We start from the raw sequence: 26,329 nt of genomic DNA, 5'->3' as shown, positions 1-26,329 counted from the left end.
TCCAGGGTCTTTATAACAGGTACATATACCTGGGAGTTCCTTAGATAGCCACTTGGCTCTCTCCTTCACACCATTTAGGTTCTTTCTCAGAAATCACTTTAAAATAGAAAGCCTATTCTTAAGTCTTTATATTAAAAGCATCCCTCCATTCCACTTCTGTCTTCTTTCTTAGCATTTTTAGTGTCACCTGATCTGTTAGCGTTATGCATCTATTTATCTCCCGCACTAGAATAGGAATTTTGTGAGCAGCATACATAGAACAGCACATAATAGGAGTTGAATGAATGAATGAATGAACACCACACCTGACAGAAAGTCTAAATCATCAACTCAGCTGTTTCTAGAACCTATAAATTTGATGCCCCAATTGCCAAGGGAACTTTGCCAAGCAGGGCAAAGAGTCGATTTGCAGAGAAAGAGCTAGATATGCTAAATCATCAAGGACTGTTATTCACTATTGCTCTATACTATACTTCTTCTTTTAAAAAACAAAGTGACCTGATTAGTTTTAGCTTCATATTGCTAATTAGCCACAAAGAATCAGAAATATTTGGGAAAAAACGAGTTTGGGCTTAATTTAATTTTTATCTTTACTTGCCTATGTTCTCATCCATGCTTCATTAATCTGATTTACTGCTTTTTTTTTCTTTTCATAAAAATGATGACACTCTTCATGGAGTAAGATGGTTTGAAATTCAACCACTGCATGGATTTGAACACCTAGGTGTGATCAGTATTCTATATTAGATCACCTAATCAAATCATCTCATTTGTCCAAGAGTAAACTCTAGATGACATTATTTGAAATAACAGTTAATACTTTTCTTTCATTCAGACTTGATTATTCTAGTTTTCTGAATCTTTTAATTCCCCCTCCTTTTTTTTTTTTTTAGCAAATGTAGTTAGCAACCTAATTACTTAGCAACCACATTACTTTCTCAGTTCTTTAAGACCCTGGCTAATACCTTTACCCACTTCAAAGTTGAAACTTTGTCAGAGTTTCGTAAAATAGCAGTTCAATTTTAATGTCCCTGAACCTAAGGTCTGAGCTCTATTTGGGGAATAATTTTCCAGTTTATGTTTGAATTATTATCTTCCACATATCCAGTTAATTTCCCAAAAAGTATAGGCTTTGTGAAATGATTGCTTTGCTGACATACTTCTAAAGAAAATTAAAACAATTTAAAATGGAATAAGTTAACTTACCTGACTCTTTAGTCAGAAACTTTTGTATTGATTCCTTTCCACTACCCCCTTCTTCGGATCTCAGTATATGGAAGTTTCCATTTTGAATAGTCTAATGTGTTAACTCAGAGATTACTGGTGAGTTTTCCTTTATTTTCTTTTCAGTCTGACATTACTCACATGCTCATTCTGTAGCCACACAACACCAATAAAAAGTAATTGAATCAAAATATGTTCTCAAATTTTTTGAAAGGAGGAATATCTTCCCTTAGTAGTAAGCTCTCAGAGGTAGAATTTAATATTGACTTTTGACTTTCTATGTCAGTATAAGAAATAAAGAATATTTCTTTATCCTTTCTAATCTAATATTGAATATATTTTATTTATTTTGTTTTGTATCCATTTTTGTATCAATTTTATTTTTATATCAATTTTACCCAACCTGATATAATCTCATCTAATCTACAGGAACTTGAAATTGACATTTACTTGTGTACCTTAAATCTGAAATGAAATACAATATCAGTGTAATAATGGCATTATATATTCATAAAATTCTGATATATTCTTAATCTCTATCACACATTAGTGATAGAGAAACTCATTCAAAAAGTTGATATTATTTTCCACCATTTCGAGGATAAATTTATTAGACTGAATTTGTGGTAGAGCCATTAAGGTAGATATCGGTAACACATCAGCTTCATTGAGAATATTTTTTTCCCATTTAGATGGAAAAGCAGGGAAGTCAACAATTGGGTTGACCCAGCTGTGGGATTTTTCCTAGAGGATATAATAGAAGATCAAGCACATTAATGAAACAAATATGGGTACCTTAGAGTCTAAAATTTCATGACTTACTTGAATTGGAAGCATTAGGTATTAGTTAAAATAAAAGCGATAGAATCATTCCTTACCTTTGATAAATATAAAAGAAATGATAAAGCTGAATTGTATATATCTGTGTGGAGAATGCATAGTTTTAGTTTTGATTAGCACTTTGATATTTATTACTTATTAACTTTTTGATAATTTATTGTCAAAAGTATAGTTTAATGACTTATAGACAATATGAGGAAGGGACTCAGGGAACACTCTGGTGCAAGCAGAAGCAGCTTCTCTGTGAAATGGTAGATTCTCTTTGACATTAGCACTTAATACACCTTTGAAAAAAACCTCCTAATGAGCATTTCTATATTTTAGGGTTCAGGTGGTATTAAAGGTGAATTTGGTGCTCTGGAATTCCTGCTATTTGATTAAGCTTTGCGGCTGTTGTAAAAGGTTGTACCAGGAAGGAAGACAAAATATATAGAACGAGTCTGATAGTTCAGGGGTCAACAAACTATGACTGCAGCAGGGCTGCCAAAAACTCTAACTGGAGGATTTTGTAAATAACTTTGTGCTGGAGCACAACCACACTCACTTGTTTTCCTATTGTCTTAGGCTGCTTTTGTGCCAGGTGGCAGGGGTTAGGTAATTGTGGCAGAAGTCATAGGGCCTGCAAAATCTAAAATATTTACTGTCTGGTCCTTTGCAGAAAAAACTTGCTGACCCCTGCTCTAGAACATTGCCCATCATTCTGAGAGCCCCAAGGCTTCTGAGTTTCACTCTTTTATGTATGCTTTAATATCTTTTAATACATATTTCACTGTAGACATAAATTAAATAAACATTTAAAAATACAGTACCACATGAGATATAAATAAAAATATAAGAAATATATTCATTCCATTGATAAAATGTTAAAAATATGCTATTTATCTCATAAAATGGTTGATTTTCACATTGTCTTTTCTAATATTGTAAAGATAATTCTACATGATCAATTTACTCACAAGAGGTTACTGTTGCAGTTCAGCATCTTATTTAAGTTCAGTTTTGTTTTATAAGTTTTTTTATTTGAGTATAATTGACATGCAATGTTTTAAAAGTTTATTTATTTGTTTGTTTATTTATTTATTTATTTATTATCAGAGAGAGAGCACAAGCAGGGGGAGCGGCAGGCAGAGGAAGAAGCAGGCTCCCTGCTGAGCAAGGAGCCCAGTGCAGGACTGGATCCCAGGACCCTGGGGTCATGACCTGAGCCAAAGGCAGACGCTTAACTGACTGAGCCACCCAGGCGTCCCTAGTTGACATGCAATGTTACATTCATTTCAGGTGTACAACATAGTGATTCAACGTCTCTATACATTGTGCTGTGCTCACCTACAAGTACAGCTACCATCTGTCATCACACATGCTATTACAATATCACTGAGTATATTCCCTAGGCTGTGCCTTTTATTCCTGTGACTGATTCATTCCATATATTTAAGTTCAGTTTTTATAGAAACTTTAAAAATTGTTATATTTATAAAGATAAACTGCAATTAACTTGTCCTGTTTTTCATGATACATAAATGTGTGTATACATACACACACATAACTTAACCTGCTGAATTATTAAAGTTTCACTTGCTGATGCTAAGAAAATGCTCTTCATTAAAATAAGTTTCGTATAGGTTTCTGTAGCTGTTTTAGCTGCACTAATTATCAAGTGAGTCCATTGTGCCTCATTATCCAGAACACCTCTACCCCGTGGTTATTAACCTACAGTTGTCGCAAGAGTAACTGAAGATGAAGTGGTAGGAGGTTCAGAAATTATCGGGCAGATATTTTTTGAGTCCTTCTTGAATGTATCTGATTTCTGACTGCTTCATTGCTGCTGCTTTTTTTCTTTTAGGAATTCTTTTTTTTTCTTTTAGGAATTATTCTATTATGAATAATTAAGGAATTATTTAGGAATTAGCAAATTCCTTACTCATCCTGTAGTAGTGTAAATGTTAGATTCAGTAAAATCTTTGTTGAATGATACCTTGCTGCAAGTTAATGTTTATTTGGGCTACTATCCTCTTGCTTAATTAAGCTTGCTGATGATATTAATTGCAGACTCTTCATCATAAGTGAAAGTTCCTTCAAACACTTGTTCAAAGGTCTAATTTCTTCAAAATGCTTTTTCCCCTAGAGAACACTACTCAGTCATCTGTCTCCTAAGCAGATGGCCCTGTTCCAAATTTGTTTCAAACACTCATTCCACCAACCTCTTCCTAAAAGACATCATAACAATCTGATTGTTTGGATTTTGGATCATTGGGATTTTTGGAATTACTTTGAATATGGGAACTTTTTTTTAAGCCAAATACAGAATCACTGGAGTACTTGGACTCTATAAAATGATTATAGATAATTGGACTTCTTTACTATGGGATGTAAAGTAAGATTCATATAATTTTACACACTAAGTTATGGGAAAGCAGGACAATTAGAGAATTCATGCAGCTTCCAGTGGTGTTGAATATAGTATCAGGCTACACTGAGCTCTTGGATTCTCACAGACCCTCCTTAGCGGCCAGTACCCTTCCAGTATCTATAGAATCATGAGTCTTTGGCCATAGCCTATCCTCAAGGTCACAGTCACTGGTGGCACCAGGTCTGCTTCTAACTTGTCACTTCATTTGGCGGTTAAAGGGATGTAACACTCCTGAGTGCAGACATGTCACCTGAAGAGTGTTTTTCTCACTTCCATAATCCACAGGTCACCATTTATTTAAAATAACTCTAATGAATAGATACAGAATGAAAATAACAAGAAAACTGCTATGTTATTGGATGGCATGGTTAATAAGTTTTAAATATTTCACTCCAATAAGGACATATCAATTTTTCTTAATTTTTAAAACTTCAAAATTTTGAAATTATAGTTGTAAAGATGAGCACTTATATTTGGAGTAAAATACTTGTATTTTTTTAAGATGAAAATAACTTGATTGATTTTTCTGAGTACATTTCCAAAGAAAATTATTAGTTCTTAAAGTATTCAGTATTCGCAGAGCCGGATCTCCCACAGTTGGCTTAATGTGACTTGTATGCATCTCCCAGAGTACCCAGACAGGCTCAACTTTGATTCTTCTTCTGAGCATTTGTAATTCTTTGGGGTTCTTTTTCTTGGAATTAGAAATGCTTAAGGGTTCTGTTTAAAGATAAAATTAAAAAAGATGAATTGTCTCGCTTGGAACAAGAACATATGCAAAGTGCCATTGAACATATAGCTCAGGTATAATATTCTCAAAGTGAAGCTTTCTTAATTTTTTAAAGTTTAATATTTAAACTAGAAAGTTGATTGATGTTAATGGAGTGAAGCATATTCCGAGCAGTGTAGAGTAGAATTTGTACATCAGCTATACTTTATACTTACATCTAGTGTGATACTGTAATAAATTAAGGGATGTGCATATTAATCCTATTATTCTAAGATAAACCTACACATTGAAGTTTGGCTAGGTGATAGCAGTAAATTTTTTAAGTCAAGGCCCTGAACAAAGTATTAGTTTCTTCTGAGGCCCAGGAGAAAAATAGGACACTTAACGACACTATATTATGAAATCTATTTATGGGATATGGAAACTCATGGAGGATGAAGAACTAGAGCATCTAATTATGTTCTTTTGTGATTCTAATACTCATCACCATATACAAACTTGCACTAGGCATTCTAACCTTATATGTGCAGCTCTGCTGCCAACACACCGAGCCAATAACTGTCCCCTTTACATCCATTCAGCACAGCTAGGATTTTGCCTAAGAGACTTGGCAAATTTTCTGCTTGGAGTTCATGTCAGAAAAGCTATCTTATATAGCCAGTGTAGCAGGTGTTATAGGTTATTAGTCACTGGTGACTTCTGGTAAGCTTGGTTGGACAGAAACCACTGGCAGTCAAGATGAGTAAATTGGATGGCCTAATTTCCGTGAGAACTAAATCACTTAATGCATAAGATCACACATGTGCTTGCACTTATACACACGTGCACGCACACACATACGTTCACAACACCCTTGTGGTGTGTGGTGGGAAAATGAAGTGAGGGTTTGGACCCTGGGAGCAAAACCTGCCCACCGTGTTACCTTCAAACATAACACTCAAAGCCTGCTTGTGTTCATTACTTGAGTGTTTCAAACAAAAAGTTACCTCATTCTCTATTTCACTTATGTATGCCATGTATCAGATACATTCTTTGAGAAGTGGGGATATTTTTAAAAAACAGGAATAATTATTTTCTAGTCATCTTAATCCTAATAATGTGATAGGAAAAGGTCAATAAATATGGAGCCTAATTTATGCTAAAACCAGTCTTCTGTCTGCTTAATTACCTACAGTTTATCCCTAAAATGTTTATTTTACTAAGAAAACTTTCACAAAAAAAGAAAAATTCTGTTTCTCACAGAGTAGGTATGCAGTAAATGATAGCCATCATTATTGTACCATTCAGATATTGACTAACCAGAGTTTGATTGCCTATGTTTGAATCCCAGCTCAAATCCTCAGTCTATAATTTTAGGGCATGTCTCTTGGTTTCTTCCAAGTTTTTTCTTTTTTAAAATGGGCATTATATTGTATCCACTTTTAGCTTTGTCTTAAGGATTAAATGAGATTATTCATAAAAGTGACAGCTCAGTGCCTGATCTATGAATAAATATAGTAGTACCCACTTATCAGCGGTCAACTGCAATCTGGAAGCAGATGGTCCTCCTTCGGACATATGGTCAGAAGGTCAATAGTATCCTAATGCTACGTCACAATGCCTGTGTCATTCAATTCATTTCATCTCATAATGTAGGCATTTTATCATCTCATAACATCACAAGAAGAGGGGCAAATACAGTACAGTAAGATATGTTGAGAAAGAGAGACCCTATTCACATAACCTTTGTTACAGTACCTTGTTATAATTATTCTATTTTATTATTAGTTATTATTGTTAATCTCTTCCTGTGTCTAATTTATAAATTAAACTTTGTCATAGATATGTATGTTTAGGGAAAAACCACAGTATATATAGGATTTGGTACTATCTGTGGTTTTAGGTCTTGGAAGATATTCCCTGTAGATAAGGATAGGACTACTGTATTTGATAAATAGATACAATTTTAAAAGAAAACAGTTTGATGATTCAGTTATTCTAAACGCAGGCTTACTATGAAACTAAATTAGAACTCATTTGAGGGAATTTATATCATTTATTCAAAATATATTTGGTGGAAATTGTTAAAAGTCATACATATCTTAGATAATTTTGACCTCTAAAAACAAAGTAATGTTTGCATGTTAGCAAACCAATTAATTTTCTATTTAACTATATATATATGAGTATAAACTTTTCAATATTAATAATAGCAGCCATTTACTCAATCATTATTATGTGCTAGACACTGTCCACAGACTTCTTTACATCATTTTATTTATTTCTCACAGTATCTCTGAGGTAAGATTTACTATCATCACTATTTCATAGATTAAGAAACTAAAATAGAATAAAAACTTCCCCAAAGTTTCATAGCTAACAGATGGTAGGTCCAGGATTTGAATCTTACCCATATGAGTTCATAGCTCTGGCACCTTTACTTCATCTGGATAAAGCTCCTCAAGTATCCGAATTTCCTTTGTACAGGCAGTTTATTAGATCTTAAATTCGTTTGCCTACTGCCTAGAGAGGGAACTGTACAGAGGGTTTCCTGAATTCTGCTGCAGGGGAGGCTGTGTTCCTTCTCCTTAAATCCATGGACCCCCCAACTGTAGAGGTTCTGACTCTCCCACCCTCAGAAAATTGTGTCCGCCAATTAAAAATCTTCATCATATGTTTTTTTCACCGAATGAAAGTATTTTGTTTCGCTTTATCTTCCGAAATAAGTATTATGAAAACAACATGATTCTGTTTGGTTTCCAAATTCAGAAGTATATTTGAAATAAGCTTTTAAAATTCCCATACCTGGACTGTCTGGAGATCCTTATCTGTCCACCTCCGGGTGGCCAATCATGGTCACACCCTCCAGATTACCTTACCTCAGCACCTAACCTAGAAAATTCTCTTTATATTTTCTATAGAATATGCTTTCAATATATAAATATATAATGTTATGTATAAGTATATATAAGAATACTTATTATAGATCTAATTTAAGTATATATATAACTGTATATTCTTTTGGTCAAATATATATATACAAACTTTTGTTGTATATTCATTTGGTCAAAAACAAAAGCGTTTAACTTAGCACCATGAGTTTATTAAAAAAAAAAATGTGAACTTCCAGAGGTAAAAAGCCATATGCATTAAAGCGCTTAAGAAGTATATTTGATAACGTGATGAGAGAGTTGCCAAGTTGCCTGACTTAAAACCAGCCGGGCTAACCATGCTCACGCCGAGGCGCTTTGTGCGACAGCCCTTTCACCACACGCTCTGAAGCCCCCAGTCTCTGCAGCAGGGCGAGACCGAACTGGGCACATCCATTGTTCCCTGTCCGCCTTTGTATTTCTTTTCAGTTGGAAAATGAAATGACTGTGATCTCTGAATCTCGATTTTCCCCTTAAAAAGACATTTTATGAGAAGACTGACGCTTCAGGAAATAAAGGCAGATGCTGTTACAGTTTATGAAAGCGCAGACAAGGCCGGTAGCTGTTGTGAATTATAATGAACTCCGAGACAGCCCTGGTCCAGATGTAGCAGTAATGCCTTAGATATTCAGAAATTTATAGGCATTTATTGAAAAAGATAGAGAATTTTTAAGTCATTTGGCTTTCCATCTATATTATCTAGTGTCACCTCGTTTTCCACTGAGATTCAGAATTAGTATTAATTTCAGAGGTCTTCCCAAGTTTAAAAAAAAAAAGTTAAAATACCTATTTGTATGCAACAATTTATTGTAGGAATTGAAACACTAAATGAGAAGAACAAAAGAAGGGCAGCTCACCTTTATTCTAACAATGGGCTCTATCCTTCCTATGACCTTGTCAAGGTTTACAAAACAAGTATGAGCTTTGTGTTAGAGGAAATGCTTCTTAAACAGAGAATCATCTGTATACTTCTGTATATTTCAGAAAATTCTGCAGTGAAAAAAGATAGTCAAATCTGGACATAGGCTTGAACTTTTTATTATAACCACTATTCATAGGGAAAATGACCACAAAGAAAACAGTTTTGTCAACCTACTGTTGACTTCACTTACTAGAGTTCCAAGAATGATACCTGGATTATCAGTGAGAAAATTACTGCTTTTACATGGAGTAAGACTTGTTTAATTGTCTCATTTATGAGCACTATTTTCATACAATATAACAGTAAAATAAAGAAACATGAGAAGGACAGAGGGTAACAGCAGGACAGGAAAAAGAAAAAGAAACTTGCTTACTCTGCAGTTGATTTTATTTCTTAATGGTTTCTTATTCCCTTCTAATGCCTTCCACGCACACCCCAAGTAGAGCAGTTGGCAGAGAACACAACAGATGGATGACAGGCTCAACACATGCAGTGGATCTGGCACCCAGGCACTTGACTTTTATTTGCTAAACAGTTAGCCAGATTTCGAGAACTTAGTCTGCTAATGTTCCTATTCGGTTTAATGCACCATGAGAATCTAGCACATAAATAGTAAAATATTGCCATAAAAAAGATCACACACTCTCCGCTTCTCTGCATAGTTTAGTGGCTATTTTATCCTTGGTGTAGATTGCTGAGATACGCCAGAGTGCATTTAAGGTGTAATTGGTATTTGATAAAAAGACATCTACAATTTCAGATATTAGAGTTTTCTAAAAGCGACTCTGTGTAAAGGAGATTTTAGCTATCCAAGTGAGGGACAGACATTAGCCAGTGTAGGGTACTGAATGAACCTGTTAGGTACTGAGTAGAAGATTCAAGAGCATGATCATACATGATTGGTACATTTCTTCCCTCTTACCATCTTACATTTTCACAGATTACTAAATTCAAAGCTGAAGAAAAATTGCATCTTTTCCGTAAAGTCTCCTTGGCACTGGATGGGTTAATAGCCCCTTCTCTCTGCTCCCATAGTACTTTATTTACATTATCAACATAGTTTGTGTCTTTGTCTCGGCTGTGAGCTCCAAGAGAACAAGGTCTTGTTCCTGTAACCCCAGAACCTGACCCAGCATTTGGCACCTGATTGATTTTGGATAAGTGTTTGTTGAGTTATTCAGAACTCAAGTGGACTTAGCCCCAGGCCAGTAGAGAAAAGAAATTGAAGATGATTGTTTAGAACCGTGCTGAGCGGGAATTGGAAGAGGCAGCGGTGCATCAGTGCAAGTCTTCTGAACTTTCTGCAAAAGCATGCTTCAGGGAAATAGGAGGGCACGAGAATCTCTTATCTACCTAGCAAAGCTTACAGATACTGCTTCCTAGAGGGAAATCTAATAGAGAGAAGTGTGTGCAGCTCCAGAATTTGCTTCCCATTTTCTCATGGAGAAACTATGCTCTTTCTTCTCTCTCAAGCAGAAATCTTCAGGTTATCACGCTCTCTCTTTTTCCAAATTAGGTTTGAAAAAAAATCTCCTGACTTTCTGACAACGTTACTAATGCATGTTCTTTCTCCATGTCTTCACAACCATTTACCTCAGGGCTAAAGATAAATAACCAAAGACTTGAGTGCATTAAAGCTCCAGTAGAAGTAATTGATACAGAGTAGAGCTATAAATTACTCATCAGGAGGAATACTTTGGACAGGAAATAGTTTGCACTTACTGGTATCTCACTGTCCTCAATTAGGAGCTTACTGAAGACACTGTCCTTCTCTTCATACCTTACATCATCTTTCACTTGTTAGAATACTTGATTCAGATGCCAGTTACTATATTTCGGATATTTCAGGAGATGATTCATGTTAAATGTCTTCTATTTCCCTAGTACTTTAATGAAGCTTCAAGCTTACTTAGAGACTATCTTAGAGCTAGTCTTACAATATAGTGAAAAGCCAAAACACTTGTTCTTGACAACGCCACTTGAAAAAAAATCCTCATAAGTACATAGGAGCGCAGGTTTTTAATGGGCTCTACCACACTGATCAAGGCTCAGTTTCTTATGTTATATATGGAAAGAATTGTCTAAATTCTAAATTGTCTAAATAATTTCAAAATTATTTGTTTTCTTGTTTTTTAATTTGAATAACTCAGTATAATTTTCATTCAATTAATTTGTAAAAGGATTGTAAGATATAGTCCCTTGAAAGGAAAACTTAATGGTTATGGGGCGCCTGGGTGGCTCAGTTGGTTAAGCGACTGCCTTCGGCTCAGGTCATGATCCTGGAGTCCCGGGATTGAGTCCCGCATCGGGCTTCCTGCTCAGCAGGGGGTCTGCTTCTCCCTCTGCCCCTCCCCCTCTCATGCTCTCTGTCTCCCATTCTCTCTCTCAGATAAATAAATAAAATCTTTAAAAAAAAAAAAAAAACTTAATGGTTGTAGTTGACTACAAGCTCAATGTATACATAAGCAATTTAGCTTTTTTTTTTTTAAGAATTTATTTATTTATTTGAGAGAGAGAGAATGAGAGAGAGCGAGTACATGAGAGGGGGGAGGGTCAGAGGGAGAAGCAGACTCCCTGCCGAGCAGGGAGCCCGATGCGGGACTCGATCCCGGGACTCCAGGATCATGACCTGAGCCGAAGGCAGTCGCTTAACCAACTGAGCCACCCAGGCGCCCATAAGCAATTTAGCTTTAAAAAAGCAAGTTGTATTAATAGGAGTACTGGATAGTGTCCAGAACAAGGTGTGTGTGTGTGTGTGTGTGTGTGTGTGTGTCTTTGTCTTTGTGTGTATGACATTTCTGTTCTCTATTCTGTGTGGTGAGACCATTTCTGGAGTGATGTGCTGAATTCTGAGTGCCTCATTTTAAGAGACATATTGTGTGACCAGTGTGTGCCCAGAAAACAGTGACTAACATATTAAGGGACTCCAGACTATCATTGAAAAATTATTGATTTGCTGAATAGGCTTGATATTGACACAGAGGGATGTCATATATAAGACCCATAAGATATTTTTCCTTTGTGAAATAAGACCAATGGGTAGAAATTTGGGGAAGGTTAATTTGAGTTCAGAAGAGAGCATTGTTGCAGTATCCACTTACAGTATCCAATTTGAATTGTTTTGTTCTGCTCTCCAAAATACAAATTAAACAGCAAAAGTGCCTGACTTTAAGAAGCTTTCAGTAGAGTCAGTACCTCCACAAATTCTTTTTTTAATTTTATTATGTTATGTTAGTCACCATACAGTACATCATTAGTTTTTGATGTAGTATTCCATGATTCGTTGTTTGCGTGTAACACAATAAATTCTTTAATGGAGATGGTGGATATCAATGTATGAATTTATTTTTGTCCCTATATTTAAGACTACCCATCCTGGTTTTCTAGGTATATGCACTTGCATATTCTTGTGTACCCACACACACAGGTCACTCAGGTTGGTAGTTTTTGAGACAGTATATGTTGGATTCAGCTACTGCTAACTCCCCATATTTGTATTATTATGATTAAGACATGTATTGACCATATATTACCTTTGGTGGGCTAGTTTTCCCTTCTTTGAACCGACCCATAAGAATAAGTAATAATAAATAACAAGCTCATTCATCTTATGGTTAAGAATATTATAAATTTGGGGTGCCTGGGTGGCTCAGTCGTTAAGCATCTGCCTTCGGCTCAGGTCATGATCTCAGGGTCCTGGGATCGAGCCCCACATCGGGCTCCCTGCTTGGCGGGAAGCCTGCTTCTCCCTCTCCAACTCCCCCTGCTTGTGTTCCCTCTCTTGCTGTGCCTCTCTCTGTCAAATAAATAAATAAAATTTTTTTAAAAAAAGAATATTATAAATTTGCCTTATCCTGAACATTAATATGATAATGTAAATCCATGTGTTTGCTGCATTAAGGATCCAACAAATACAAAGAATTTGAAAAGTTTGAAGTTTTAAACCCTATGCAGTATATACTTTTTAACTTGACAATTTATTTCTTGGAATGAAGTCCAAGAAAATAGGAGGAAAAAATACTCCTCCCTGAAAACAAAAGGACTTAGATTGGATGAAAGGTCTGAAAAAAAAAATAGGAGGTATCTATTTTATTTCTTGAAGTATTTAGTTGAGTGGCAACAATTTAAGAACCATAAAAATTCAATTTCTGAAGATTATGTCCTGAGTAAAGCCGACCTGTAGTCAGAAATGTAGAGGTCAAGTTAGCGATACACAAAATCAAAATCAGATTTACTTTCACCTGCCTCTTTTGTTGGTTTTCATGCTAGAATTCTGGCATTCCATTTCAGATGTTTTTTCCAGCTATTTCAGTCAACATTCAATTTAAGTAAATCTTCTCTTAATAAATATGAGTTAATTAGTGGGAAAACACTGATATATTTCCAAATATATCCGTTCCTGGAAAACATGCTGTAAAATGAAATGATAGGCCAAATTAAATTTTTAAATATGGAAGCAGTGTTATATAGTAGGATTTCAGACTTTTTAATCAGAGGGTGAATGCCTAATTTTTTAAACCAAAAAAATCACTGCGACATAGTATATAAATTTCTGTTTTCTGGGCTTAGGTATAGTTATTAGCAAATTTTCACTTCCCTGTTTAATCTTTCTTTGCTCTGTCTCATTGGGACTAGGTTTGGAAACATAGCCCTGGGGAATGTGATTTCTTATCAAGTGTCCAGACAACATGTATTTCCTGCATAATAAGAAAAGACATAGATCCCACTGTCAAAGGAATCAGGAAAACTAATTATTTTTTATGCCTAGCTGTGCTTACTTCAGGGAAATGTGCAGTGATAAAAAGGAGGTAAAATGAAATCCTTTGATCAGTTTTTCAGAAAGCCACCAGCTGGCCCTAAATCACACCTAAGTTTTTTCCAAAAGCTTCTCAAAGAGGTTGCTTTGAATTCTGGAAAGGGTGCTTTAGATGGCTCTGTGAAGTCGGAGATGGGAGATGCATTACAGTGTAATAACACAGCAAAAGTACTATCAGCCACAACGTTAAATTTGGCCCCACTTGGTATTATACATACTCATTCGCTTGTCCTTCTGTAGCTTGCATTTGTAACAGGAAAAGGACACAGTTCCTTTGATGGGAAAACCCGTAACAGAAAGTATATGCCTGAGAAACAAGCTTGGAATGTTATGGTAGCTGTGGGAAATATTGATTGTACTTTTCTCTCAATAATGGGCTAAAATATTGATCAGAAGCCAGAGAAGCTTCTTATTTCTTTTTTGTGCCGGGACTGGGAGGAAGGAAAAACAGCAAGGTTCAGAAAAAGCAGCTAATGTCTGCCCATCCAGTAATTTTAGATAGGCCATTTATTTGCTAGGTAGAATTCCGTTTGACCTCAAGCTGCATTAGGTTTTGGATAAAGTCCTAACGGACTTTATCCATGAATCTTTTAAACAAAAGTTTGCTCTTTAAGGCTATTTTCTTCTTTAGTTTTATGCTACTTAACAAATCTGTTTGTTTGTTTTTGAGATAGGGACAAAATAAATATGCTAATTTATCCCTTAGGAACTAGAAAAATGACAAATGGTTTAAGATTATTAAAAATTGTTAAGTAGGACATCTCTGATCACTTCAAGAAAATCAATGAGAAAAAAAGTAAAAAGGGTTCTGAATACCAGTGTTGCCAAATTTAAGCTTCAATAGTGTCCACTCAGAATCTCAAAATCTTCCACCTGCTAGTGTGTGAAGCTGACTTTTTCCTGTGAGAGTCGTCAGTGGTGTCCACTGGTTATCTGGGAGTTTAGGATTATGTTTACAAAACCAATTCCTAGTCAGGAAAGAATGGGGACAGTTAACACTGGCCATAGGAAAATATCACATTTTAATTGCAATAATCATTAAACCTGTGTCCATTAAAGAGAGAAAAACAGCCTTAATATCACAGCTTTAGAGATTTTTGGTACACAATTAACGGTATTTCTGGGTATAACCCTAACTTGATATATGCCAGAAGTGGGGCTTGAGGTGCCAGAACTTGAAGCACATAGTACACAGGAGTGGGCTGTCAGCAAAGAAAATGAGGAAGAGATACCATCACTACTTTTTTTCCCCCAAAAGTATTTTTGGCCATGTATACTGTATCAGTGTACTTTACTGAATTATATGCCATATCTTGTTATCTTATGTAACTTGTAATGTGATATAAAACATTATATTAGACCAACCGATGAAAATAATTCTGCTCCTTATGAACAAGTGGACATACTTCTGTGATGAGTAACAGAAGCTCAATTTCCACAGAATGTTCCCGGGCATCAAATACTTAATGTGCTTTTACTATCACTTTATCAAATGAAATGGGAAGTTTCTCATATATTTGTGTAATGCCTGGGGTCTAGAACTATAACAGTTTTTTATTTTTATTTTTAAAATTTTTTTTAAAGATTTCATTTATTTATTTGACAGAGAGAGAGAGAGACACAGTGAGAGAGGGAACACAAGCAGGGGGTAGTGAGAGAGGAAGAAGCAGGCTTCCCGCTGATCAGGGAGCCCAATGTGGGGCTCAATCCCAGGACTCCGGGATCTGACCTGAGCCAAAGGCAGACGCTTAAAGACTGAGTCACCCAGGCACCCCTATAACAGTTTTTTAAATAATAGAAATATATTTATTACATAGATAAGTATATTATACTTTATTGATGCTTCAACACTTAATTCCACTTAACAACAGAATTTTGCCTTTAGTGTTTATTATATTCTATGATGATAGCAGTTATACTGTGGAAAAACTTAGATTATTTATTTATTTATAAAGATTTTATTTATTTATTTGGCAGAGAGATACACAGCGAGAGAGGGAACACAAGCAGGGGGAGTGGGAGAGGGAGAAGCAGGCCTCCCACCGAGCAGGGAGCCCGATGCGGGGCTCGATCCCAGGACCCCGGGATCATGACCTGTGCCGAAGGCAGACGCTTAACGACTGAGCCACCCAGGTGCCCCAAAACTTAGATAATCTAATCTAAGAACAGCTTTAGTCTTTAAAATAATACGTGTGTCTGTATATAATGGTATAACTATTAAAAATGACTAAATCATCCAAAATGTTTTAATTAATGAAATAATAATGCTCTATTTAGATTTAGACAGAATATATTATTGCTATTTTAAAGTTTGAAGATGTAATTTTTTTCTTCATATATTTGAATTTTACTTAAAAATTCTAAAAATTGGTATCTAACTTCATTCTAGGTAATGCTTAAAAATTGTTGTCTTGGGCGCCTGGGTGGCTCAGTTGGTTAAGCGACTGCCTTCGGCTCAGGTCATGATCCTGGAGTCCCGGGATCGAGTCCTGCATCGGGCTCCCTGCTCGGCAGGGAGTCTGCTTCTCCCTCTGACCCTCCTCCCTCTCGTGCTCTCTGTCTCTCATTCTCTCTCTCTCAAATAAATAAAAATAAAATCTTTAAAAAAATAAAAATAAAAAAAATAAAAAATAAAAAATAAATTGTTGTCTTATAAATTACTTATGTTTTCTAGAAATAAAACAGATCAATGGAATTGTTAATTTATTTTGAGCTGTCTAAACCTGGAAACTCAGGAGCCAAAGTCAGTTCCTATAAGTAGCAAAATTCCTAAGGTTCCACTGAGAATATGCACATCCTCCCAGGAATATCTCATTTTAGCTGGTGGGCTGTTTACAAAGCAGGCTTGTCAAAGAAATGACCCATGAATTCCAGTAATGGAAACTGATAAGCATCTGCTGAAAACCGTTTTACCCAAGACAGGAACCAGATGAATGGAAAGAACTAAAAATTCTTGTAAGCAGTTGTTTCAAGTGAAATGGCATTGAGTATGTCTTCGATTTAAAGGCAATCAACAGATATGAGCAGATGTATATATATGAGCATGTTTACATACATATCTGTATGTCTATCACTATAATAGACATGATATATATCTCTAATAGATATATAGATATATCCAGTTGTTAGATGAGGTCACTTATGAGCCAGAAATCTTTTCCATGAGACAGTGGAGGGAGGTGTTTGTGTGCACAGAGCTGAAGTGTTTGCGTTCAAATTCCATTTCTATCTCCTACTGGCTGTGTAATCGTCTATGGTAAGATGATCGTAACAGTGTACCCAATTAGGTTTGTTGTGAGAATAGTGCCTGGCCCATAGAAAACCAAAGCCAGACTTCAATATCATGTCCAGAGATTTGAAAGAGAAAATGAAATAAGGGATATTAAATAACATGCAGGCCATGGAGTTAGAGAGACCTCAATTCAAATCTTAGGTGGTGCCACAAGATGGGTGACCCTGAACATTACTCAGAGACTCTGTTTTCTTTCTTTCCTTCCTCCCTCCCTCCCTCCCTTCCTCCCTTCCTGCCTTCCTGCCTTCCTTCCTTCCTCCTTCCTTCCTTCCTTCCTTCGATTTATTTATTTGAAAGAGAGGGAGAGAGAGGGCACATAAATGGGGGGGCAGATGAAGAGAATCTTCAAGCAGACTCCCCATGGAGCGCATTGCGGACCTGGATCTCACGACCCATGTGATCACAACCTGAGCTGAAACCAGGAGTCAGACACTTAACCCACTGAGCCACCCAGCACCCCATAGAGTCTGTTTTCTTATTTTGTAAAACTGAAGTACCAATCCCACAGTTGTAAGATAAGGAAGGATAGATAGAAAGCCACTGAATGTGCTAGATGTTCAGTATTAGGCTACCTTTCCCCACAACACTAGAACTAGTTCTTAAAGACTGTAAAAATTTCTTTTTTTTTTTTTTAAGATTTTATTTGTTTACTTGAGAGAGAGAGAGAAAGAGAAAGAGGGATAGAGCACGAGCTAGGGTAGGGGTGAAGGAGAGGGAGAAGCAGATTCCCCACTGAGCAGGGAGCCCATCGTGGGACTCAATCCCAAGACCCCAGGATCATGACCTGAGCCGAAGACACTTTTTTTTTTTTTTTAAAGATTTTATTTATTTATTTGAGAGAGAGAATGAGAGACAGAGAGCACGAGAGGGAAGAGGGTCAGAGGGAGAAGCAGACCCCCCGCTGAGCAGGGAGCCCGATGTGGGACTCCATCCCGGGACTCCAGGATCATGACCTGAGCCGAAGGCAGTCGCTTAACCAACTGAGCCACCCAGGCGCCCGAGCTGAAGACACTTAAACAACTGAGCCACCCAGGCGCCCAACTGCAAAAATTTCTTTATTCATTTGTTTTTTATGGCTAATAAAACTTATTCTCTGTACTTCTCTTAGGGTGAAAATGGTTTACATGGAGCTCCAGGCTTAGCTGGTCAAAAGGTAAAGAGTTTTTAATGTTTTATATAAGTTAAGAATTTAACATCTTAAAAAATTGAATTTACACATAATATGAAGATTCAGAAAATTAATTTGATGAAACTGAATTCCCTGGAAGGCTCTTAGAAAGCCACTAATTGGTCTTTCCAAAGAGAACCCATGGAAATAATCCCTTCTCAAAGGAATCAGGATAGGAGAAAGCTTTATCAGAGAGCTTTAGCAACATGCTTCTCCAGAGAAGTCAATGATGGTGCTTTCTGGGGGCTGTGGGAGTGTCCAGAGCTGCTCTGGACATATTTTCACTGCTATTAGCATCTAAAATGAAGAGTGGAACAATTTTTACTGCCTTTGACTATATTTGGTTCTTTCTTATTTATCTCCCTTTTTGTATATCCCAGATCGACTAAACATAATAGTTACGGTGATATAAAATATTAAATATTACAAAGGTGCTACAACTAATCTCTTCAAAAAATCTTTATCAGAATAAAAAATTTGTAATAAATTACAGTGTTTGTATTGACTGGGCTACTTCTTTCTGTGCCTAGTATCTTTCTCTTTACCAAGGTGAACTTGATTTGTACCCGTTTATTGTCCCAGGGCTGCTTTCTCCTCCTGGGAAGGAGTATAACCAGCATTGCTGGACACACAGAGTCTGGTCTATTCCAGTTTCCTGGAGGGTTTGGGGAGCCACTTCAGGTGGAGCCAGCTGTCATGATACCACCCAGATAATCCTACCACAGGGGAGAGCATTACTGAAGCAATATTAGAAGCCCCCCGCCAGGCCAACCCTATCATCTCTATGCTCTGGAAGTTTTACAAGTCTTAGCAACAAGATGTCAGAAGTTACTATTACATCTAGGTTTTTCTCTGTAGCTAAAAATTACCATTAAAAAAGATATGCATTTATTGATAGTTACAGCTTTTGAAAAATCTTCCCTTGCTTGGCTTGATAAAGAAAATAAGACTGAACTGGCAGTGATGAAATGGCAAGCCTCTGAATTTCTTCACAGCAGCTATAGACAAAACCCATTGATACAGCATGTGCTGCATCTGTGAGTTGAGTTGCAAGCCAAGGGATGTGCAGATTTATCTGCTGGGAAATAGTTTTGGACTTTCCAGCAGCTGTTTGTGGTGGCTGCATCATGCTGACATTGTGGCTGATGTACTGGGGATATTTAGCAGCTTGAACGTCAGCTTGGATTAACAGATCAAGCTAAAGTCCATATTTTAGGAAAAATGGTAGAATAAAGATAGACCATGCATTCAGTGGCAAATATACCCAAATACTAACCTATTGTCTTTCCCGGTACCTTTCTTAAGGGCACATGAAGAAATAATAATTTAATCATGTGTGTAGGTGTGTGTATACATATAAAGATATACATATATTTGATTATATATGATTTCTAATATATACACAGAGATTATACTTATAGTAAAAAGCGGGCATTCCTTTTCTAACACATGAATTTTAATTGTATCAAGCGTCACCTTGTTGCAGCATTACAAAAAAAAAAAAAAAAAACGTAGATAAGAAACCCTTCATCCCTTGTCTCCGTGCACTCGAGAAACGATTATTGAGTGCATCTTGTGGGGGGAGGGGGGAGGATGACCCATCTCCAGCACTCATTGGCTGGCTGTGTTGTCTTGAGTGCCTGACCTATATTTGGCATTCAGTGAATATTTGTTTGAATTATGAATCAAACATCAGTATTATACATATCTGTGCAGAATTCAGTGGGAAAATAAGCTTGTCAGATCAGAGAGGGTTTTAGTTGAGAACAGGGGACTTAGACCTTTTGGAATAATGATGACGGTTGAAAGCCAGCAGTGCTACAGCCACCAGTCCCCTTTCTGTGACTGAGAGGCAGGAGATCTGGGTGGTAAAGAACATGCATGGCTCTGGTGTAGGAGCTGGAGCCAGGACTCAGGGTTCAAGGCTGAACTCATTCATCACACAGCTGTCACTGGAACGGTATTCCACAGACGTCAGCTTGAGAGGGCTGTTCTATGGGATCTAGTGAAGTCAATAGTAATAATAATAATTAAAAGTAATAATAAAAAAGTAATAAATATAAATCAATAATAAAAAGTAAGAGTAACAATGGCTAACTTATTTGGTGCCAAGCACTATGCTGATGCATTCAATTCTCAAAACGTCTATGAGAGGGCGCCTGGGTGGCTCAGTTGGTTGAGCGACTGCCTTCGGCTCAGGTCATGATCCTGGAGTCCCTGGATCGAGTCCCGCATCGGGCTCCCTGCTTGGCAGGGAGTCTGCTTCTCCCTCTGACCCTCCCCCCTCTCATGTACTCGCTCTCTCTCATTCTCTCTCTCTCAAATAAATAAATAAAAAATCTTTAAAAAAAAAAAACGTCTATGAGAAAGGTACAGTATATGGAGCAATGCAGGTGTATGGAGATTACGTTGCATTGAAAGCACTGTTGTGAAGCTATAGCTTGTACCCTTTAATATTTAGGAATATTTAAATTTCATCCAAGTTAATATTGGTTTAAAGTTTACATATTAGAAATGGCTTTTATTTATAATTATTGATTTTTGTTACTGGAAACATTATCATTATTATTGTAATAATTGTGTGTGTTAAAAGTAGAGTTCCTATTATCGTATATATCATATTCCTCTTCTACAGGGAGAGCAAGGTTTTGAAGGCAGCAAAGGAGAAATTGGTGAAAAGGTAAATATCTCTCTTGATGTATGCATCAGTAAAAATACATTGTGTTCATGAAAATATTTTGAAGTGGAATATTTAACTTCTCCTGTGCTTTCCGTAGAAACAATTCTAATTTTTTTAGAAAAAAACTTAAAATATTTACTTCACTTAAGTTAGACGTAATATATTGATGATTGTCAGAAATCTTTCTAAGCTTGTTTGGATGATAGTTCTATCTAGATATTTCTCGCTAAATGCATTCCATTGATATATAAATGATTCAAACATTGAGCATTATATTTGTGTGCTAAAACATCACTGATGCACTGAGTGTCCAAGTCTTTTAAATAAATGTTTTGTTTCCATGTACACCTGGTGTATCAGTGAAATTTTTCCTGAGGAGATAAATAAGAACTATACTAGGGTCAAACAGAGAAGAGATGTGAAATAGAATAGTTTGAAAGAGTTAAAATAAAGGGATGGTTTAATAGGGAGGGCAGGCAAGGTGTGGGAAAAACCACAGGGATTGTGCAACATCCCAGATTGAGTTATAGTTAACTCCTTAAACTCCACAAGGTTACCAGACTCAGAGGCAGAGAAAACTGTGGATACGGATCCAGACTGGTGCTGAGGGAAGCAGTGAACCCAATATTCAAGCAATCTTTGTTTTAAAAATTTATAGTCTTCTACTGAACGTACAGAGAATAGGAGTGCCTTAGTCATCCAAAATTTCCATTCAGACAATCATTTGAATCCTTCTGCATTTCATAAATCTAGTTTTATTTTTAAATAGAACAAAAACAGCACCATTCTTTGTTTCACAAAATGTCTTGTAATTGGACAGCCACAAGAAGGGAAGGGGAGAGATAATCTCAAATTAGACAGTCTTGCCTGTATTTAGATTTCTGGGCCGTGATCAGTTATTTGCTTCTTTAATAAGTATTTTAGACAGAATGAGCATCTATAATAATTATGACAAATTATACATGTTGTAAGCTACTTGCTAATTACTTTTCCTCACAGAACTGTGAGGAAGAAAAAAGGATAGTTATATAGTAATCATATAATTGAGGAGAATTCCATTAAATTACGACTATATTTTAAAAGTGGATCTCTCTTTTTAGCGATCTTTTGAATATTTTTGCTTTAGAATGACAGTCATTGCCTTTAAATAAATGTCTTATTTATACATTTCCTGTTTTATTAATGAGACTTTACCTGTAGGAATAAGTGAGAATAAGGAAACACATAAATTCTCTGTAATTTAAAGTCACCATCTCACTAAAATCTTAGTGGTTATTTTGATATTTTATATACATAGTTGGTATCGCTCAGTAATAGATTCTCACAGGCTATAAAGTATAGAAAACTATTGCATATATTTGGCTTCAAAGATTTCCCTTCTAATTCCTCATACCTATTAACAATTGCTTTCAAATAGTCAATTTCACCATGAGGTGAAAATATTTGTGGAGAATGATAGAGATAACAGGAAGAAATAAAGCATCAAATAGAAAAGACAATACCTTGGGGCGCCTGGGTGGCTCAGTCGTTAAGCGTCTGCCTTCAGCTCAGGTCATGATCCCAGGGTCCTGGGATCGAGCCCCGCATCGGGCTCCCTGCTCCACGGAGAGCCTGCTTCTCCCTCTCCCACTCCCCCTGCTTGTGTTCCCTCTCTCGCTGTGTCTCTCTCTGTCAAATAAATAAAATCTTAAAAAAAAAAAGAAAAGACAATACCTTGAATGAGAATTATAATTCAGATGGTTTATAGCCAAATGTAAAATTCACATAGCAACCCTTATAATAAAAACATATTCTGCTTTGATTATTACTTACCAAATAGCAAATGTTTGCATTTTTTCAGTGTTCCACGCTACATATTCTGATCTATGACCACATGTATTTTCCCATAAGATAAATAATTAATGCCATCTTTTTGCTTCTAGATTAGAAACTGTGTTTCTAGATTAAATAAGAAAAGTATGTGAAGCATGCATTTCTATGTGACACAAGCATGAGATTCTTGCACTGCTTACAGCATAATTTGTTTTCTGAACAAAGACTATCTATTTTTAATTTTTTTATTAAAGTATTTGTTGGACATCCCAAAATTGGATGGGGGCAGGCAGTGCCGGCAGTGAAAGAATTCACCCAAGGCAGAACAAAAGAGAGAGAAGTTTATTGAATACACTGCAAGGGAGCTGTGGGCAGAACAGCAAGGAGAGACTATCTGCCACGAGGTGGTAGTGAGGGGTTACAATTATAGGGCAGAATAAGGGAGTATGAGGACGTATGGAATTTTCCCTTTTTTGGTAATCTTATGGACTGTGCCTAGTTGTAAGCAGCCCATTGGTCAGTTAGAGCCTATGGCTTAATGAGCCTGTTTGCTTCAGCTCAGTAATCACCGTGGGCCCTTTTGCCTTGCTCAAGTTTCCATTACTCGAGCCTGTTGCCTAAAAGCGGCCTCTACAGTATAGTTGACACACAATGTTACATTAGTTTCAGGTGTACAACATGGAGATTCAACAAGTCTATGCATTATGCTGTCCTCACCACAAGTGTAGCTACTATCCATACAACACTATTATTATACCACTGATTATATTCCCCATGCTGTACCTTTCATCCTCATGATGTATTCATCCCATAACTGGAAGCCTGTACCTCCCACTCCCCTTCACCCATTTTGCCCATTCCCCCACCTGCTAAAAGACAATTTAATTTGATTTTCAATTCTTTGTGGAAGACTGGGTATATAATTACAATAAGATCTACCTTTCCTCTTTAAATGCCTTATTGTGGCCTTTACTGTATTTAAAATTTGACTGTTTTGAATGATACAACTCACTATTTGCATAACAAAAGAATTCAGGGAGTTGTTATTGTTCAGAGATGTCATACCTACCAAAGGCACGTGGCTACCAGTTGAACAAGAAAACATATATCAACTGTCAAAGAGATGGTCTTTGGATATCTTCATAGTGATGATACCACTATGTGGTATCCTATAATCCAGTATAAACCAAGTAGAGGAATCTGCTGTTTTTCTTGATGGCCAGAAATCTATCCTGCAGGCCAGTTTAACTCTTAAGCCAGACGGAGTAGATCCTCAACATGTCTAATGTGGTATCCTTAGTCCAGAGAAGAACTCATGAAACTTGAACAAGTATAGAGGACCTCATTTGAAAGTATATTCCTGAGTTTATAAGCAACTTATGACAGGGAAGAAACTCATGTATTACCTGAGCAAGCACAATTCAGCCAAATCAGTCCTGAAGTGAAAATTATTTGAAAGATTGGTTCTTTCTCAAATTACTGATGCTGGCAGGACTCTCCCTGAAGAGATCTACTTTCAGGTTTACCTTTTTTGGGGGTTTATCATTTAGATGGATAGGAATGACCCTATCCCATTGCCCCATTGCCTGCTGCCAAAGTCAGGTGAGCATCACTCAAGGATCCTTTGACTCTAACAGCATACCTCATGAAGCAGGAGGGAGGAGGTCTATATTCTGACTGAAGAATAGACCCACCCCTGGGGTTTGTGTTCTGGCTTTTCTGTTTCTATAGGAGTGATCCCAAACATCCCTTCTTTGGGGGATTTTCCTTAGGTTCTTCAGTACACTTGGAGGTGTTGAAGGGGCTGCTACTAGTGAACAAAGTGGAGATTCCACTCTTGAGGTGACAGTTATCCCTATCTGTTAGCCTTCCCAGCAATGATACAGCCAAACTCTTATTATGGTACCAAATGTAAATGCATGAAGTAAGCTCTGACCATCACATTAGAAAAAGGAGATTCAGCAGGGGCTCATTAGTGATCTTCATTCCTAAACCCTGAGCCCAGGTTTTTACTTAAGGTCTTTGTCAAAATAGGAGGAATATTACTTGGTTACATTATGAAAAGAAGAAGAAAATAGAAAAGCAAATGTGAACATCTGCTTCATTATAGCATTCAGTATCTTTAAGTAATTGCTTCATGTGATTCGGTTTGCTTTTAACCCAATTCTTTTATGTTTTCATTCAAGCCCTGACTAACTTAGTTTAAAAACTGATTTCTTAGGTGTTAAACTTGATTCTGCCCAAAGAAGATGTGGTATATATATACAATGGAATATTATGCAGCCATCAAAAGGAATGAGATCTTGCCATTTGCAACGACGTGGATGGAACTGGAGGGTATTATGTTGAGTGAAATAAGTCAAACAGAGAAAGACATGTATCATATGATCTCACTGATATGAGGAACTCTTAATCTCAGGAAACAAACTGAGGGTTGCTGGAGTGGGGGGTGGGGTGGGAAGGATGGGGTGACTGGGTGATAGACACTGGGGAGGGTATGTGCTCTGGTAAGCGCTGTGAATTTTGCAAGACTGTTGAATCTCAGATCTGTACCTCTGAAACAAATAATGCAATATATGTTAAGGAAAAAAAAAAAAAGAAGAAGAAGAAGAAGGTAGCGGGAGGGGAAGAATGAAGCGGGGGAAATCGGAGGGGTAGACGAACCATGAGAGACGATGGACTCTGAAAAACAAACAGGGTTCTAGAGGGGAGGGGGGTGGGAGGATGGGTTAGCCTGGTGGTGGGTATTGAGGAGGGCACATTCTGCATGGAGCACTGGGTGTTATGCACAAACAATGAATCATGGAACACTTCATCTAAAACTAATGATGTAATGTATGGGGATTAACATAAGAATAAAAAAAAAAACTTGATTCTGCCCAACTTTATTGTTAAATATCATTTGATTGTGAGAGAGAAACATCCGGTGGCAACTGCTGTTCATGGCACACTTTTCCTGACATTTTCTCTACATTTTCTAGCTAAAATGTAGTCGATTTTGTTCATTCAAGAGTGACATTTAAGTTAACGTGGGTACATAGGTAGCAAATCTTTACAAGGACTAAGACATTTCAGCTAGTGTGGAACTTTTCCATTTGGTGAATTAAAACGATCTTATCCTTGAAGATTTCTTAAGTTCAGTGAAAAGAAAAAGGACAATCAAATGCTCTTTTCTTCATGAACCATCTGGCTCTGGGAGATGTGGATAGCATCCAACCTTTGACATTCTGTAGTCAAGAGTGTTCATGGTTAAGCAGGTTTTGACTTACTCTTATTTAAACGTATGGCCCTTACCTACTTTAATCATCTCGATTACTGATCTTTTCTTCCACTCTGAGTTATACTTATAATAATGCAACTGCAAAACTAACAAATTCATATAGTTCCTGCTTTAATTCATCTCTTAAAACGTCAGGAAACTGGTTGCTGTAAATTTTCCAGTGACTTGTGATTTTTATTGTCTTGCTGTTGCCAGAAGGTTACCTCAGTCCTGAAATGCCATATGACATAAAATAGTTATTTAAGT

At 36.7% G+C, this 26,329-nt stretch overlaps 1 protein-coding gene across 1 annotated transcript in view; it reads left to right on the top strand.

The window, feature by feature from the left end:
* COL19A1 (collagen type XIX alpha 1 chain) overlaps window positions 1-26,329 on the top strand; it is a 313,602-nt gene that overhangs the window by 58,081 nt on the left and 229,192 nt on the right. The window contains exons 9-10 of the mRNA XM_021692008.1: window positions 18,252-18,296; window positions 20,947-20,991. Of these exons, the coding sequence (XP_021547683.1) occupies window positions 18,252-18,296; window positions 20,947-20,991 (90 nt within the window). The remainder of the gene's footprint in view (window positions 1-18,251; window positions 18,297-20,946; window positions 20,992-26,329) is intronic.

The sequence above is a fragment of the Neomonachus schauinslandi genome, chromosome 8, assembly GCF_002201575.2.
Source record: "Neomonachus schauinslandi chromosome 8, ASM220157v2, whole genome shotgun sequence".
Classification (NCBI taxonomy): Eukaryota; Metazoa; Chordata; class Mammalia; order Carnivora; family Phocidae; genus Neomonachus; species Neomonachus schauinslandi.
This window is presented reverse-complemented; position numbering and strand designations above follow the sequence as displayed.